This window comes from Pygocentrus nattereri, chromosome 23 (genome assembly GCF_015220715.1).
Source record: "Pygocentrus nattereri isolate fPygNat1 chromosome 23, fPygNat1.pri, whole genome shotgun sequence".
In the NCBI taxonomy this organism is placed as follows: Eukaryota; Metazoa; Chordata; class Actinopteri; order Characiformes; family Serrasalmidae; genus Pygocentrus; species Pygocentrus nattereri.
Window position 1 is genome coordinate 1135614 of NC_051233.1, and position 19503 is coordinate 1155116.

At 42.9% G+C, this 19503-nt stretch overlaps 1 protein-coding gene across 1 annotated transcript; it reads right to left on the minus strand.

Annotated features, from left to right (window-relative positions):
- Positions 1-1840: 1840 nt before the first annotated feature.
- On the minus strand, positions 1841-14565 carry si:ch211-137i24.10 (uncharacterized protein LOC565274 homolog). Its single transcript, XM_037533144.1, has 5 exons — positions 14239-14565; positions 8536-8601; positions 4172-4305; positions 3853-4039; positions 1841-2503 (listed from the first exon to the last, which is right to left on the minus strand). Exons 1-5 carry the CDS (start codon positions 14413-14415, stop codon positions 2495-2497), a joined length of 573 nt encoding a protein of 190 aa, XP_037389041.1. The 5' UTR covers positions 14416-14565; the 3' UTR covers positions 1841-2494.
- Between the last annotated feature and the right edge of the window lie 4938 nt (positions 14566-19503).

A 19503-nucleotide genomic window follows, 5' to 3' on the forward strand; every position in this document is an offset into this window, starting at 1 on the left:
CATCCAACCTGATGGAGCTTCAGAGGTACTGCAAAGAAGAATGGGCAAAACTGCCTAAAGATAGGTGTGCCAAGCTTGTGGCATCATATTCAAAAAGACTTGAGGCTGTAGTTGCTGCCAAAGGTGGTTCTACAAAGTATTAAGCAAAGGCTGTGAATACTTATGTAAATATGATTTCTTTGTTTTTTAATTTTAATAAATTTTCAAAACTCTCGAGAAAACGTTTTTCACATGGTCACAATGGGGTATTTTGTGTAGAATTTAGAGGAAAAAGATTAATTTAATTCAATTTGGAATAAGGCTGTAACAAAACAAAATGTGGAAAAAGTGAAGCGCTGTGAATACTTTCCGGATGCACTGTAGAACGTACGGGACTGTAAAAGAAAGCGGTAGCTGCATTTCACCCTAATCAGTGTGATGAACTAATAATATTGATGTTGTACTGTTAATATGAGCAGATAATACTCCGTATCTAGCAGACGTTCTGCGCTGGGTGGAACACGCTGATGAAATCTAGCGGCGTAGCGACTGGCGCAGTACGGTCTGCGCTGCGAATTCGATCTGTGGCCTAAATAACGCGATTTCTCTTTTATGATGCTCTGATTTTGGTATTTTTGAAGGAAGTTTCTTGCTCTTTGTTGTTTTTAGCTGTTTTGCTGTGTTTTGGTGACCAAACGTTGCAGAAACGGAACCGTCAGCAGACTTTTAACATTGCAGAATATGATGCGCTAAGGCAGCTAGAACAGCTGCACTGTGCTCTGCCTCTCTAACACCGTCGCACAGCAGCTGAGCCCCAGATTTCTACCAGAGCAAAGCGTTCGAACAGAGAACCAGTAACGTTTAGAACCAGGATTTTCTATTTTTTAACACAGTCAGTGGGATCCGAGCGCTGAAGCGCGTTTTAGGATGTTTGGAAAGCTGCGTAACATTTTCTGACGACTAAAACTGTTGATTTGGGAATAAATAAGAGTTTTAAACGCAGCGTCCAGACTGTTTATTCACGCTTATGGAATATCAGATTAAACGCTCTCTACATCAATGGCCAGTGAATCATTTAAGGAACGATGGACTGACCGCCCCTGAGTCCAGACCCCAGCACCACTGAACGGGTTTAATCACTTCAGAAAATCATCAACCAGCTTCTCAGACTGAGCTTTGGAGGCGTGTCTGCAGGTTCTCTGAGGAACCGACAGTGAGGATCCTGAGAAGAACGGAAGCTGGAATGAAGGGAGAGAGAGACTCACTGACTGAACAGCTGAGATTAGATTTAGTTATAAATAATAATAATATATATTTTTAAAGCACATACAATGTACTGTTCTAGTCAACTATCTGAGTTCGTTTTTATGCATAAACATATTTATTTATGATTGTAATACACGACGCTTTGAGCACAGAGTGTACTGATAAAGCAAGAACCCGTTTTCTGTTTAAACTGAGGGGCTGGAGACTGATGTTGTTATCTAGAACCCGGCTGGTCAACTAGCTGACAGGCTAAAAGGCCGACGCTCTTTGTGTTGTTCTCTAAAAGTGATGTTTCCAGAGCAGATCACTGAAGAGACGCCGTCTGTTTATAGTTTAGAGCCCAGATTTGGGGAAAAACGGGTCGACTTTCAGTAGAAAAACAAACTGAGTTCAGCTTCTTTTATTACAAGGGTTTAAAATGACGTCACCGTCTATTAGACTGGAGAGAAGAGCTACAGCCTCACACGACGCCCAGCTTCTGAATGGAGCTCATGGAGTATGAACGTTATGGAGAACAGGACCGAGAGCGGTTTGGACCCACCGGTGGTCCCGCGGAGTTTAAAAGGTTAATAAACACACCTCCTCGTCTCTCATGTACATGTTTTAGCAGGATATATATTTATAAAGGCCATACATTCTCTTATAAGCCACATCATACAGTCAATTTACTACAACACATTAAAAGCGTGGTGAAATGCGTGTGGATGGTTTACGACGTCTGTTATGTCTCTGACTAAAACAAGTCCCACACAGTCCATAACAGGAACAGATCACTCATTTGTGAAAAAATAGCTGCTATTGTTAAATTTTGGACAATAAAACTGTAGAATAATACAAAATGAAGCAGATCAGTCACTCTAGTTATAAAGGTACAGTGTCATTCTCAATTAGATATCAGTTAGAGCGCAAAGCAAAGCACCAGGCCAGGAGAGTCTTATTACATGATTCCCATCAGACTCATCAGCAACGTTCTTCTGTTTACGCCAGCTGTATTAACATCTGGGTGATTTATCTATTATTTTACAATTAATATCTAATTAATAATGAATACTGGAGTGCGCCAGACTACTCCACATTAAGGTTTGCCTGCACAATAATAAAACATTCGCAACAGTTTTGAGATTATTAGTGAATTTATGCAACTGCTTCCTATAACATGGTGTTGGCCTGCTTGCAGCATCAGGGACTGTCCACCAGAGGCCGCTGCTTCCCTGTGCTGTGTACAGCAGGCGCAGTGTACAGTGCAGATCTACAGAGGCTGAAAAAGAGAAGAAAAATGTGAATTTGTGCACAATAAATCAAAGATATGTGTACGGAAGTGTAATAAACATGCTTACTATATAATATAACTATATCATTTTGATTTTGCACAGTGGTTCTGGGTGTTTAAATATATATACATCCATCCATCCTCTCACTGTAATGTTAATGTTATTAATTACTTGATTTTTTAATGAACTCTTTCTAAGAGGCGGATAAAATGAAATAAAACAGTTAAGATGTAAACAGAGCCCTTCAGGGCTCACTGAGTCAGAGCCGCTCACAGTGGTGGTGATGGGAACCAGACGTCCCTCTAAAAGCTCCTCACAGTGGTGGTGATGGGAACCAGACGTCCCTCTAAAAGCTCCTACAGAAAGTTCCTACATGAGCTGGTTCTGAATTCACTGCCTGATGACTGAGACGCTGTTTTATGAGAGTTTAGAGAAGTTCAACTCCATTCATGGTGGAGGGAGACATGCAGGGCGCTGTGCGGCAAAATAGTCCCCAAAGAAAACTCATTATTCCAGATTTTCCACTGTTTTCCATCATCAACATTCCATATAAGCTCAGAAGACTCGTGTAGGTTCTCTGGTGGTTCTGGATGGTAAATAAAGTGTCTATATCTGTGTTGTAGTCATGGCGACGCCTGGTTCCCATCACCACCACTGTAAAGACGTCTGAACCACTTCACACTAAACCCTCTGAATCTCTCTGTTTACACCTCTCACACTGGACAGCGGAGGAATTAGAAAAGAATGGGTGGAATTCTCCTTTACTCTTTCAATCATGTCACAGGCTGCACTGCAAAATACTTTAAAAGTTTTTTTAAATAATAATTTGCGAATCTTATTCATTTTGAGCATTTGTTTGGTTTTGTTTGCTTTTTCTCTCTCTCTGCCTGTCTCACTCTCTCTGTCTCTGTCTCTGTCTCTCTCTCTCTCTCTCTCTCTCCCCCTCTCTCTCTCTCTCTGTCTCTCTCTCTCTCTCTCTCTCTCTCTCTTTCTGTGTCTCTCTCTCTCTCTGTCTCACTGTCTCTCTGTCTCTGTCTCTCTCTCTCTCTCTCTCTCTCTCTCTCTCTCTGTCTCTCTGTCTCTGTCTCTCTCTCTCTCTGTCTCTCTCTCTCTCTCTCTCTCTCTCTCTGTCTCTCTGTCTCTGTCTCTCTCTCTCTCTCTCTCTCTCTCTCTCTCTCTCTCTCTCTCTCTCTCTCTCTCTCTCTCTCTCTTTCTGTGTCTCTCTCTCTCTCTGTCTCACTGTCTCTCTGTCTCTGTCTGTCTCTCTCTCTCTCTCTCTCTCTCTCTCTCTCTCTCTCTCTCTCTCTCTCTCTCTCTCTCTCTCTCTCTCTCTCACCCCTTTTTGGGTGCAGGTTCCACAGAGGCAGCCGAAAAGGCCGTTGATCATCTGAGAGGCACAGAGGATGAGCTGCAGGCCGCTGGTCACCAGCAGCGTTGAGAACAAGCCCACGTTGAACTCCACCACGTTCTTCGGCTCTGTGCACATCGACCACCAGTTCCGGTTATTCAGGTAGCTCTCAGACCTCCGAGAGGAAGAGATGAAGACAGAGACATGAAGATAAAAGCAGTGAAAAGCAGTAAAATACGGAACCACATCTCTATTTTACCGTATTAACTCAATAAGCAGAAGCTTCTGGCTGAAGGTGAATTCTCACCTGTCCTTGAAAGGTGTTTGCCAGATCAGGAGTACTTTGCAGTAGGGTCCGTTCACCAGGCCTAACGCCGCCACTACGAAACTGTAGAGGGCGCCAGCGACACCCAGTGCTGCGAAGGCGATGGAGAGGAACATCTACAACACAAAAATACAGTTTTAATTATTTGTATTTAGAGAAATTTGATTTATATACATATATTAAGCATTTTTCTAATACATATACATGGTTTAGACTCACAATCCACTGCAAAAGGCAGAGTTTTAAGACATGAGCTACTTAATGCTCCTCTTACATGGTCTTAAATACCAGTTGCTCACTTGTAAATTGGGCTTGAGCAGCTGTGAGATGGGAATAACCCGATTTTTCACCTTTTACACGAGTGAAAAATGCTAAACTGCTTCTATCTGATCTGTTCACCACACAAAACGGTATCCTGTGATCTTAAATATGACAAAGCTGATATTTCTCCTGCTGAGACTGCCGTAAGCATAATTCAAGATAGTTTTCCTAATTTCTAGACGTTGTTTACTTGTTTTAGGTAATTTTATTGAGTAAAATGATCCCACTGGAAATGTGCTTAAAGCTAGCAAACATTATCTGCCATTATAGATAATTGTACTCAATAAAATGACCTAAAACAAGTAAACAATGTCCAGAAATTCGTTATATGTCCGTTTTTCCTATCGTGGCTCTAAATATTCCTCACTGAGTGCGTTTACATACACTTAATAACCTGATAACTGCAGAAAATCAGATTTTGTCAGTAATTCGATCAGCAAAGTAAGTTAAAGCAAGCAACCACCTGGGACACCCCACCTAGCAACACCTTAGGAACCTCCTGGGATACTATAGCAATAGCCAAAGAACATCTTAGCAACCAACTGGAATAGCATAGCAACCACCTAGCAACACATTATCAACTGCTTGGGAATGCATAGCAACCACCTAGCAACACCTTACAAACCTCTGAGAGCTGATTGGTTAGTGTTGCTGCTACTGAGAGCTGGTTGGTTAGTGTTACTGCTACTGAGAGCTGGTTGGTTAGTGTTACTGCTACTGAGAGCTGATTGGTTAGCGTTACTGCTACTGAGAGCTGATTGGTTAGCGTTACAGCTACTGAGAGCTGATTGGTTAGCGTTACTGCTACTGAGAGCTGATTGGTTAGTGTTACTGCTACTGAGAGCTGATTGGTTAGCGTTACTGCTACTGAGAGCTGATTGGTTAGTGTTACTGCTACTGAGAGCTGATTGGTTAGAGTTACTGCTACTGAGAGCTGATTGGTTGGTGTTACTGCTACTGAGAGCTGATTGGTCAGTGTTACTGCTACTGAGAGCTGATTGGTTAGTGTTACTGCTACTGAGAGCTGATTGGTTAGCGTTACTGCTACTGAGAGCTGATTGGTTAGTGTTACTGCTACTGAGAGCTGATTGGTTAGTGTTACTGCTACTGAGAGCTGATTGGTTAGTGTTACTGCTACTGAGAGCTGATTGGTTAGCGTTACTGCTACTGAGAGCTGATTGGTTAGCGTTACAGCTACTGAGAGCTGATTGGTTAGCGTTACAGCTACTGAGAGCTGATTGATTAGTGTTACTGCTACTGAGAGCTGATTGGTTAGTGTTACTGCTACTGAGAGCTGATTGGTTAGTGTTACTGCTACTGAGAGCTGATTGGTTAGTGTTACTGCTACTGAGAGCTGATTGGTCAGAGTTACTGCTACTGAGAGCTGATTGGTCAGTGTTACTGCTACTGAGAGCTGATTGGTTAGTGTTACTGCTACTGAGAGCTGATTGGTTAGTGTTACTGCTACTGAGAGCTGATTGGTTAGTGTTACTGCTACTGAGAGCTGATTGGTTGGTGTTACTGCTACTGAGAGCTGATTGGTTAGTGTTACTGCTACTGAGAGCTGATTGGTTAGCGTTACTGCTACTGAGAGCTGATTGGTTAGAGTTACTGCTACTGAGAGCTGATTGGTTAGTGTTACTGCTACTGAGAGCTGATTGGTTAGTGTTACTGCTACTGAGAGCTGATTGGTTAGCGTTACTGCTACTGAGAGCTGATTGGTTAGCGTTACTGCTACTGAGAGCTGATTGGTTAGCGTTACTGCTACTGAGAGCTGATTGGTTAGCGTTACTGCTACTGAGAGCTGATTGGTTAGCGTTACTGCTACTGAGAGCTGATTGGTTAGCGTTACTGCTACTGAGAGCTGATTGGTTAGAGTTACTGCTACTGAGAGCTGATTGGTTAGCGTTACTGCTACTGAGAGCTGATTGGTTAGTGTTACTGCTACTGAGAGCTGATTGGTTAGTGTTACTGCTACTGAGAGCTGATTGGTTAGTGTTACTGCTACTGAGAGCTGATTGGTTATTGTTACTGCTACTGAGAGCTGATTGGTTAGTGTTACTGCTACTGAGAGTTGATTGGTTAGTGTTACTGCTACTGAGAGCTGATTGGTTAGTGTTACTGCTACTGAGAGCTGATTGGTTAGTGTTACTGCTACTGAGAGCTGATTGGTTACTCTGTAAAACATCCAACCTAAAATGTTTTGATTTTGTGAGAAATACCAGGTTAAATAGCTAATTGTAGTTAATTCGACACAGTCTGCTTCAGTGCTGGATTCATTTCTACATATCCTAGTTTGCAGTTTAACTCAGATTTAGTTTACAGCGATTTATGGATGCTTAAAGATTTATGTTCATTAAACAACAAAACTGATCTGAAGTTCACAGAACGTAACTTTTCTTTCAGGTGCGTCACATATTTTACATGAAATAACTATTTTTTACAGTGTAGTGCACATTTTAGCCGCCTGCAGCTGGTAGTCCAACACCACTATCCCTGAGCCTCGTGGCGCTGTGCAGCATTCCCACCCAGCAGGGCAGTTTTTGTGAAGACCTGGTTTCTGTACTAGTGGTTTACAGCAGTGGGCCAGTTCTGGTAGTGGTGTTGGTTTAACGGTGGCTGTGATGTGGCCCTGTAATGGCAGTAGACAGGCTGGGTTCTGGCAGCCGACGTTTGGGCCATATCAAATCTGCTGTCTGGGTATGATTATATGTAATGATGTTACGGTGGGGAGTTAAGGGGCGGAGCCATGTAGTTGAGTGGTTGCTGCTGTTGTTACTGTTGTCAAAATATAAACTAAATTATGGTGAATTACAGCTGGAGCACTGCAGCAGGTCTCCGCAGTCCCATGACACATAGAGGGACGGTTTGTGGTTGAAGTGTTTGTGTTTCCTCTCCGTCTCCACGGAAACACATGCTAGCATAAGTAGACTTGAATGTCCCCTTATCTCTCTCTCTCTCTCTCTCTCTCTCTGTCTCTCTCTCTCTCCCCCTCTCTCTCTCTCTCTCTCTCTCTCTCTCTCTCTCTCTCTCTGTCTCTCTCTCTCTGTCTCTCTCTCTCTCTCTGTCTCTCTCTCTCCTCTCTCTCTCTCTCTCTCTCTCTCTCTGTCTCTCTCTCTCTGTCTCTCTCTCTCTCCCTCTCTCTCTCTCTCTGTCTCTCTCTCTCCTCTCTCTCTCTCTGTCTCTCTCTCTCTCTGTCTCTCTCTCTCTGTCTCTCTCTCTCTCCCTCTCTCTCTCTCTCTCTCTCTCTCTCTGTCTCTCTCTCTCTCTCTCTCTCTGTCTCTCTCTCTCTCTCTCTGTCTCTCTCTCTCCTCTCTCTCTCTCTCTGTCTCTCTCTCTCTCTCTCTCTCTCTGTCTCTCTCTCTCTCTCTCTCTCTCTCTCTCTGTCTCTCTCTCTGTCTCTCTCTCTCTCTCTCTCTCTGTCTCTCTCTCTCTCTCTCTCTCTCTCTCTCTCTGTCTCTCTCTCTCTCTCTCTCTCTCTCCCCCATGTTTGGTCTTCCTGCATTCTTGCAATGTTTAGCTGTCATGTGACAGTCAGTAGTTCAGTAGTTTCATGTGTGGGAACAAACTGACCAAAGTGATTATGTCCAAGCAGATAGTTGTTTCTGAGGGTTCCTAACGAGTTTGATACGTAAACACACTCTTCGCTCCCCAAAAGCCGCAAAAACAACCTGTTTCAAACTTGTTTGATGAAACGATGAACAACCCATTAACTCATGTGCGCACACTCAGCAGTTTAGCTTGGACTGCTTTTTGAATGAGGCACAATACAAGCCAGCCAATCAGAACCAAGCTCATTTACATACATCAGCCTTAAAGGCACAGTAACAGAAACAACCTGTTTATTTTCAAGGGACGAAGAAAAGCTGGAACATGATCATGCAGAGATAAATTATGATTCTTTAAAATATATTTTGTGAGAAAACTAGAGTACAAGAAAAATGGAGGATATGGGCCCTTTAAGTGGGCATTTGTCTACTGTAGTGCGCACTAAGTAGTGAGCATGGGGCTTATTTGGCACTCACCCCACAGCGGTTCCCACAGCATCCCTGCTTTCCAGTCAGATGAATAAAGAGGGCAGGAGCTAAAACCTGAGAGGAAGAAGGAGAGAGGAGGTCAGTCGATCTGAATGGTTTGAACTTCAAAGGGACAGTTTGGCAACATTTTTTACTTCTTGTGCTTCTTTAGTTTCAGCCCTGGAGCTACAAGGCTAACATGTCTAACAAGTAATTTAAGCGTAACACAGCGCCTCAGCGAACACTGGGATACCGTAGCAATGAGTTTGATGCTGGATGTAAATATTCTAAAAGTTTCAAAGCACACCATTCACTAGCCGGTCCAGACCGTCCATACACAGAGACCACACTGCAAAAACAGCCTGTTTTGTTTTGTGTGATGTCACAAAAACCAACACATTCACATATATCCACCTATTTGGCCTACAGCGCCACTTTAGCCCCGCCCACTCACACTGACGTTACAAGTGGTGTTTCAGCCTGGGCTGCTTTTTGGTATTTGATATTTACATATTACATGTCAATTTTAAAGGCACCTTCTGTTTAATTCTAAGGGATCAAGAGAGGTCATATAAAGATGAACTATGACAGTTTTTGGTACATAAACCCATGCAAACATTATAAATGGATGTATGAATGAAAGAAGTCGAGTAAAATGTAAGATATGAGCCCTTTTAATTGATCTCTAATAGACTTGGATGCATGTTTTTAGATACTACTGTTTTATTGTCATGTATAAACACGGACTAAAGCAGTGTTTCCCAGCCCTGGTCCTGCACTCTTTGGTCTTTTCTCTGCTGCCAACACACCTAATCTGACTAATCATTCAAAACCAGATCATGGCTTTGTGCGGTACTCACCCACACTGTTTACCTCTGCATGAATCACACCCAGCAAACAGGGCTGGATTCCCTCTCCCTGTCCCGGAAATCTAATTTACAGTGGACCAGAAATCTAAACTGACCTTCTTTAACCTTGTTAGTTTGTGTCTCTGTTCACATTAAGCCTGATTTATCATCTCACATCATTTAAAGGCTAAATTCCTGCCTCCCGTCTAAATGTGACAACTTTAGCCCTGCCTCTAAAGCAGAGGTGGACAGTAACTGAGTAACTGAGTAAATGTAATTAGTTTCTGTACTAATCAGTACATCAGAATACCATGATTTACAAATCCCTTCAACCTGCATTCAGTTGAATACACTGCAAAGACAAGATATTTAATGTTCAAACGGATAAACTTTATTGTTTTTAGCAAATATTCACTCATTTTGAATTTGACAGTAATTAGTTTCTGTACTTTAGTATTTTTGGTGTATCTGTACTGAAGTTTCTCCGTTCTGGGGACTTTCTCCTTTCACTCCACTACATTTCAGAGTCTAATATTCGACTTTTTCCTCCTACATTTTGAGAAATCTGTCGTTCCTTTTGGTTTCTGTGTGTATAAAAACGTAACATGTCAAAACGAAAGAAGCGCAAAGCCAGAGCACCAATCAGGGCCCAGCGGTCACTTTGTTTAGAGCTGGTTTTGACCTGTTGGTCATACCGACCCAGTGCAGCACGCGGTTCAACGTCAGCGCAGCAGCGTAAAACTTTGGGAGAGTCTGTTCAACATAAATGATGAACTAACCTAACTTTGTGTAAATAGAGCTCAATATAGAAATATGTCCACATATGCAGTCGAGACTGACGCGGCTTTTTTCTGAATTTCTACAAACACCATTTCATTTTATAGTAAATGAGTTTGGGCTGGTTTATGTTTATGAACAGACGCCTACAGATCAACATAGTAAAGGAGCTCATCTGTGATCCTGAGTTTAAAGCCAGTTTTTATTCAACTTAAACTTGGAACTAAGTTGTAAATAAATCTGAAACTGAAACTTTGCTTGTGTGTAAAAAGTGATTTCAGAGCCACTCGGTTCTCCCTGATGGAAACTGTTTACCTTCAGTGTTTTGTGCTTCTGATCATTTTAATAGACGTCAGCGTCACTAATTAATGACGTTCTATTAAAAGACTGGTTTACCAAGAGAGACGCTGGAGGACTTTCACCTGAAATGAGTTCATGAAGCCAGTCTGGTTATAAAAATGATAACAGGACATCAGAGCCAGAATTACTCTTTTAGTACTTTTACTTTATACTTAAGTACATTTGAAGGGAAATACTTTAGTACTTTTACTCAAGTGGAGGTCTAAAGGGAGGAACTTCTACTTTTACTGGAGGAATATTTTACCTTGGGGGTCTCGACTTTAACTCCAGTACAGGGTTTGTGTTCTTCATCCACTGCTGCTCTAAAGTGTTTTCTTTGATGACTTCTCTGTGCACCAGTTGCCAGAGCTGAACAATAGAAGCCCCTGGCATGATGTTTCATGCTCAATTAGCTCTTTCCTGTTGTGTCAGCGTCTAATTTATGTTGCAAAATCTTATTCTCACAGTTCAGTGGGAATGATCACCTGCTTTCTCATGGAGTAATAACTGCTTCCTTATTGAGTCAATGTTTTGACCTTATAATACTGCTCATGCTTTAACCACAAAGTTCTGCATGTGCTCATCAATGTGGAAGTTCTTCTGCAAATTCAGGCGAATCATTGTTTCTCTAAACAGATCTTTTGAGTCGACTGTCCTCTTGTTTGCAAGTGATCACATCATATTTGCATGTCCAGAGGTCACTAGTATATCTGCATGGGTTGCCGTGGTAATGATGTAGGAGCTACTCTGGTGTCGTGGATTTCCATCGCGGATGCAGGAGAGATGGAGGAGCATCATCTCCCCTCCAAACTCTTCAGAACTCTCTTCATAATCATAAGTCTTTGGAGCTCTTCCTGAACCCCAGCACTTCTTCGCTCTGGATTGGACATCGTTGCTGTTTGCCGTGTTGTGAGTGACGAAAAAGGGACTCTGAAATCCGATTTGCGTGTCCAGAGCATCCAGATTGAGACTGGTCTGTAAAAATCTGACTGGACTTGCAGCTCAGACCACCTCAGAATGTGGTTTGGATCTGATTTACAGAAATCAGATTTTTCTGCTGTTCAGACTATCAAAAATCAACCTGGATGCAGTCTGAATGTGACAGAAATCAGATGTGGGCTGACTGTCTGAACCAGGCCTTAACAGATAAGCTCCTAAATTTGCCACGCCCCTCAGACACTGTGGCGGTAGACTGTCAGTAATTAACGCCTCTCTTTAGGCTGTGTCCACATTACAAGCCTCGTTGCTCAAATCCGATTTTTTGCTCAAATCCGATCTCTCTGACTTAATGGTTCGCTCTCGTTTAGGTCAGTGACACTGCGGCTGCGTTCACATTTCCAGCTGAAGTGGCACAAATCTGAGTTTTTTGTCCTGATGTGACTCAGATCCGATGTTTTCAGGGCTGTGTGGACATAAATCTGATCTTTTGGCAATGGTTCACATTTGTTTAGGTCAGTAATTCAAATCTGTCATTAATGTGATGAACTGGCCTGAACTGACCCTCATGAGCTCCTCCTACTCAGTGACGTCACGTGACTGAATCACTGCATCATCAGCACAAACTAACGAGCAGAACGAGCTTCGCTGAGAAGATCATTAACTCTGATCAGCTCTCGGCTTCATTATTAGAGCCAGACGGAGGAGAAAAAGGTGAGACGAGCTGCTTTTCCACCGTTTACAGGCTTTAACGTCTGTTTGGTGCTCTTGCCATGGTAACATGGAATGAAGTGGGAGAAAAAGCACAGGAATTCCAATCTGAGCGTCACGTTAAGGTCACAAGGCCACGAATCGGATATGTATCCGATCTAGGACCACATATGAAAGTGGCTCAGGTCGGATTTGGAAAGATCAGATTTGTGTCCACACAGACATGAAAACACCAGATCTGAGTGTCATCAGGGCATGAAATCAGATTAGTGCCACTTCAGTCTGGTGATTGGGACGCAGCCATAAGGCCTCAGGATACTTGTTGCAAAAGTTCTCCAGGGGTGGAGCTTGGAAGCTCATGTCCTTACTGTGGTTTTGTTTGGCCTGTCAGGAATGTTCCGCTCATGCAGGTGATGCAATGAGGCATGATTCCTGGAAAAAGACCCTTTCACAGTTCTCAGAATGGCAACGTGCGATTCCTGAACACTGCCACTATTTAAGGTGGAACAGGGAAATTCAAACAAGAAGCTGCCAAACAGGAAGCCGACTTCACCCTCGTCTTCTTCTGAGCCTAATGGTGAGAGAACCTGTATGGTTTGGTGCTTAGAGCTAGTTAGTACTACCAAATAACAGACTTAGGAGGTATTCGTTGTTTGTTTAACAGGGAAACACTGGCGCTCATCGTACTTCTTGCGAAATGAAGCTCCTGAAAATCGTTCAGCTTTGTTTGAAGTGCACAGATCTCTAGCTGGAAAATACAGGAGTAAGTTCAATATTCCTTTCAGTACCAATCCCAGTAAACTTGATTTAGGAGCTCGTAAACAGCACACAGTTCTACTGATTACAGCGATGGGCTGATGCTGTTCGAGTAGAAAAGAGTTGAAAAGTAGCTGAAATGAACTGGATAAAGTGTAAAAGTTACAGAGCTGTTTATGAATGGAGTTCTGGTCTGTTTGTCGAGTTTCTCTTCTTCAGCACTTTCATACCAGCATGATTAGATGATCAGACAGGTTGATGGCCGAGCTTCTCGTGCTCATACTGTGCTGGTCACACACAGTCAGTCAGTCAGTGAGTCAGCAGATGCCAATTACATACAAGCACACACTCACTTCAGTCTATATAGAGGAAACCTATGATTTCAATGCATCATATGTGATTAATATTGTTCTCTCAGAGACAGAATTCTTCTTAAATGTGATTACGGTAGTTTAAACCGCCAGGGCGCTGTGAGGCAAAATAGACCCAAAGAAAACTCATTATCCCAGATTTTCCACTATTTTCCATCATCAACATTCCATATAATCTCAGAAGACTCGTGTAGGTTCTCTGGTGGTTCTGGGTGGTAAATAAAATGTCTGTATCTGTGTTGTAGTCATGGCGACGCCTGGTTTCTATCACCACTGCTGTAAAGATGTCTGAACCGTTTCACACCAAACTGCTCTGAACCACAAACATTGCACAAAAAGTTTTAGCACCCCTGTTCTAAACCAGTATTGATTTCTCCTGGAAGCAAACCCGTTTAGGAACCAGCAAGTAGAGGGAACTGAGGCGAAGAACTGCAAGAACACAAACTGCTGGACTGCAGACAAAAACATTCCATCTACAAACTCAAATGGAAACTTCTCTGGACTGTCCATCTATTCACTTTCTGACGTGGGGTCAGAAAACTGAGCAGCAGGGGGGGGTGCAAGCGGCAGAAAGCACTTTAGGGCGTGGTAGCAAAGGAGAAATGAACAGGGAGTCCATTCAGGATCAATATAACTGTTCTACCACATAAAAACATTACATTCCACATGAGCTTTATATATTAAAAACCCCCGTATTTAAACTCGCATTTAACATCTAAACAGTTTACCTACTTTGCTGTCTATTAGTCCTTTTGGATTACTCTTGTATTTGAATGCATATCATGATATTTAGTAAATGTTCTACCACACTATAGATGCCATATAACAAAAAACATCTATTTTTATTATTATTCAGCTCAATAATGGTGAGATAAAAAGTGATGAAAGTGCAGCTGAGCTCAAACAGAAAGTGTCAATTCTGGCACAAGCATTAAAGATCCAGCATTTTCTCTGGATTTTCATGGTAAACTCACCATCAGTCCTCCTCCGATCAAACCCCCCATGTACTTCACTTCTTCGGTGAGATTTCCATCCTGCGCGTATTTGACTGACCATCCGGGGAAGAACAGGATGATGTTACAGAGAACGGAGATGAAGGCCAGAGGGTACAGTGCTCCGGCGATGAAGCGTGCACACTTTCCTGTGCACATTCTGACAAGAGACGCTCTGAAGTAGAAGAGGAAGCTAGAAAAGTGTACGAGGTCTGCAGTCTTCACTGCTCTGAAGCTCCTCTCAGCTCTGCTGAGGTTCCTCTGACGTTCTCCTACTCAGCTCTTCCTGTTAGAGCTGAAGTGACTGTGTGCTGAGACTCAGTTGGGTGGGATGGGCTTGCTGTGCGTGTGAGACCGTCTGTGTGTGAGATAAGACTGATTCCACACAACACTCCTAGTTCTGTCATTGTTAGTCGTGTTATTGATTAGCTTTCTAAAGGCTTCCATCTGAGACACCTCACGTGTCTCAGCACTGCTTTAGATGGTTTTCCCCCAACATAATCACCTACTAGCTGTTATAAATCATTTTAACAGAAGTGTGCATGCTTTGGTGCCATCCTAGGCCAGTTTTGTCTACCGGAGGGGTCTCAAACTCAAATTACATGGGGGCCACTGGCCAAGTGGTCTCACTGGTCAGTGCATCCTAGTCAGTGTTTATTAGCAAGTCTTCTATCACCACAATGTTATTATTAACATTATATTATTATTGTATAAAGGTTAATTAACATTTAGCGTTCAATTAAATCAAGGAAGCTTATTTGAATGTAGATGTTTGATAATTACGTTCAGTTCTTAATTAAAGCTCTGTGTCCTGAAAGAATCCACAGAGGCAGATTTAACCAGCTATCAGTCTAAATTCAGTCTTGCACGTCAGAGATTCAAGTCAGACTCGGACTCCCACCTCAGAGACTTGAAACGTGAATTGGACTAACACCTCAGAGACTTGACTCAGACTCCCACCTCAGAGACTCGAAACGTGGATTGGACTAACACCTCAGAGACTTGACTTGGACTCGCACCTCAGAGACTTGAAACGTGAATTGAACTAACACCTCAGAGACTTGACTTGGACTCGCACCTCAGAGACTTGAAACGTGAATTGGACTAACACCTCAGAGACTTGACTTGGACTCGCACCTCAGAGACTTGAAACGTAAATTGGACTAACACCTCAGAGACTTGACTCAGACTCCCACCTCAGAGACTCGAAACGTGAATTGGACTAACACCTCAGAGACTTGACTTGGACTCGCACCTCAGAGACTTGACTCAGACTCCCACCTCAGAGACTCGAAACGTGAATTGGACTAACACCTCAGAGACTTGAAACGTGAATTGGACTAACACCTCAGAGACTTTACTCAGACTCGCACCTCAGAGACTCAAAACACGACTCAGAGTCACACCTTAGAGACTTGAGATAAGATTCGCACTTCAGAGACTTCAAACACGACTCAGACTTGCACCTCAAAGACTTCAAACACGACTCAGACTTGTACCCCAGAGACTTCAAACACGACTCAGACTTGCACCTCAGAGACTTCAAACACGACTCAGACTTGCACCTCAGAGACTTCAAACACGACTCAGACTTGCACCTCAAAGACTTCAAACACGACTCAGACTTGTACCCCAGAGACTTCAAACACGACTCAGACTTGCACCTCAGAGACTTCAAACACGACTCAGACTTGCACCTCAGAGACTTCAAACACGACTCAGACTTGCACCTCAGAGACTTCAAACACGACTCAGACTTGCACCTCAAAGACTTCAAACACGACTCAGACTTGCACCTCAGAGACTTCAAACACAACTCAGACTTGCACCTCAGAGACTTCAAACATGACTTCACCTCAGAGACTTCAAACATGACACAGACTTACACCTCAAAGACTTCAAACATGACTCAGACTTGCACCTCAGAGACTTCAAACATGACTTGCACCTCAGAGACTTGGCTCAGAATTGCACGTCAGAGACTTGAATCAGACTTGCACCTCAGAGACTTGACTCAGACTTGCACCTCAGAGACTTCAAACACAACTCAGACTTGTGCCTCAGAGACTTCAAACATGACTTGCACCTCAGAGACTTGACTCAGACTTGCACCTCAGAGACTTCAAACACAACTCAGACTTGCACCTCAAAGACTTCAAACACGACTCAGACTTGCACCTCAGAGACTTCAAACACAACTCAGACTTGCACCTCAGAGACTTCAAACATGACTTCACCTCAGAGACTTCAAACATGACACAGACTTACACCTCAAAGACTTCAAACATGACTCAGACTTGCACCTCAGAGACTTCAAACATGACTTGCACCTCAGAGACTTGGCTCAGAATTGCACCTCAGAGACTTGACTCAGACTTGCACCTCAGAGACTTCAAACACAACTCAGACTTGTGCCTCAGAGACTTCAAACATGACTTGCACCTCAGAGACTTGACTCAGACTTGCACCTCAGAGACTTCAAACACAACTCAGACTTGTGCCTCAGAGACTTCAAACATGACTTGCACCTCAGAGACTTGACTCAGACTTGCACCTCAGAGACTTGACTCAGACTTGCACCTCAGAGACTTGACTCAGACTTGCATCTCAGAGACTTGACTCAGACTTGCACCTCAGAGACTTGACTCAGACTTGCACATCAGAGACTTGACTCAGACGTGCACCTCAGAGACTTGACTCAGACTTGCACCTCAGAGACTTCAAACACAACTCAGACTTGTGCCTCAGAGACTTCAAACATGACTTGCACCTCAGAGACTTGACTCAGACTTGCACCTCAGAGACTTGACTCAGACTTGCACCTCAGAGACTTGACTCAGACTTGCATCTCAGAGACTTGACTCAGACTTGCACCTCAGAGACTTGACTCAGACTTGCACCTCAGAGACTTGACTCAGACTTGCATCTCAGAGACTTGACTCAGACGTGCACCTCAGAGACTTGACTCAGACATGTATCACAAAGACTCGAGATTCAACACTCAACTTAGAATTACAACTCAGAGACTCAAACTTCACTCAGACACCTATAGACTCAACTTGAACCTCAGAGACTCAAGACTCAAACTCACATCTCAGACACTCAAGACTTGACTTAGACTTGCAAACCAGAGACTCAAATTTTACTCAGATTCGCATCTCAGACATTTGACTCAGGCTCACTTCTCAGAGAATCATGTTGGACTCAAATCTCAGAGATTTGTCTCAGACTCGCACCTTAGAGACTCAACTCAACTTAGACTCACACTTCAGACACTCGACTCAGACTCACACCCCAGAAACTTGATTTTGTGGTGCTAATGGTGAGCTAGTTCATATAACTAAGTTACATCCATGTATGAATTATTGCTAAACTGCCTTTATGAAATGAGGGACTCAGCCATTGATGGTGCTGTTACTGTTCCCGTGAAGACTCTTGTGTTCAGACAGGCTTTTAGCTGAAGCCGAGTCTCTCTGGCTCTGTCGAGGCAGGCCTGCTCTAAACCTGCTGCTGTTTACCTAGACCATTGTTTCTCAGTCCTGCAGAACCAGGAATGACGGCAGCACGGGATATTATGAATACATATACGTACAGTCATAATCACTTCTGGTGAAAGCAGCCACGACGTGTCCATTTAGGTTTTACAGTAACAGCCGAGTAACAGTAACACCCCTCCCCCTGCAAACTGATAATCTCTGATAAAGCCGAATAAATAGAGCAGTTAAACTGAGTGACCGCAGGCAGGGACGTTTACTAACACGTCCTCTACTGAGAGCATGTTTTAACGCACAATTACTGTTTATTTGCTGAATTTAACACATTAGGGGAATAAGAAGTAACACAAAATGTGACCTGTGCGAAAGTTATGGCCTATTTTATATTTTATGGTTATGTGGTACTTGTATATGTTATGGTTTTATGGTGGTTTTTTATTTTATGTTTTTTTGGTATTTTATTTTATGCTGATGTTAAACTTTCCAAATAAGTATATTCTTATATTTGGCCCGGAAAAGGATGGCATGCCCAATCCAGGTAAGGGGAAAGGACCTGCCCCAGGTGGAGGAGTTTAAGTATCTCTGGGTCTTGTTCACGAGTGACGGGAAGAGGGATCGTGAGATCGGCCGCAGGCTGGGACAGGCGGCAGCAGTAATGCGGTCACTGTACTGGACTGTAGTGGTGAAGAGGGAGTTGAGCCAAAAGGCGAAGCTCTCTGTTTACCTGTCGATCTACATCCCAACCCTCTCCTATGGTCATGAGCTGTGGGTAATGACCGAAAGAACGTGATCGCGAATACAAGCGGCGGAAATAAGCTTTCTTGATATTGATGAATAAGTATATTCTCTGTTGAGTACGTGTCACTTTGAAGATCAATAAAGCGTTGTTTCACCTGGGGCGCTCAAACTTTTGCATACTTTTTGCATACTGTATATGTACAATACATCGCCGCTGTCGGAAAAAGGAAAACCTTGGGTCTCCATTTTTTTGCCTGCAGGCTTTGGTGAAATCATGGTCAGTTTATATGAGCATCAGCACGTAAACTGGACAGTGAAACAAGAACATGACACAAGCAGAACTTCATCCTTTTATGGGAAGTGTGCGAGTGTCTTCCAACTCCAGACACCGCCAGAGCAGAGGAAGCGAGGACTAAAGAACAAACAGAGATAAGAGCCTCTCAGATCTTCAGTTAAACTTTAAGAGAGTGTATACAGAGGGTCTCCGTGTGTGACTGAATCTAGCAGAGCCATGGTGCTATATAGAACCGTGAACACTCAGATTACATTATATGGTTCTTTGTATGATGAGCTAGTTCAGATTGGTGCAGAATGTTGTATATGCATTTATATAGAACCTTTCTGAGAAGGGTTCTACATGGCACCAAAAAGGATTCTGCTGTTTTGTACAATGTCAAGTTTGTAACAACATAAGAACCTGTTTTGGTGCCATAGAGAACCATATACAACACTTTCTCCATCAATCTACAGAACCATTTCACCATGCAAAGAACCATTTAGTCATGCAAATGGTTCTTTGAGTGTTCATTGTTCTATTTAGAGACCTTTATTTAAAGGAGAATGTATCGTTATTGTTATTATTAATAATTATGCATCTACACTATTATTTTTTTCAGACCAAGTATGAATACATAGGCTTTGATACTTGTTGATACCAAGTCAGATATTGTAACAAATTACATTAAATAATTAAATCTATCTGATTGTTAATGAAGTGCGTTAGCTTGCTATGCTA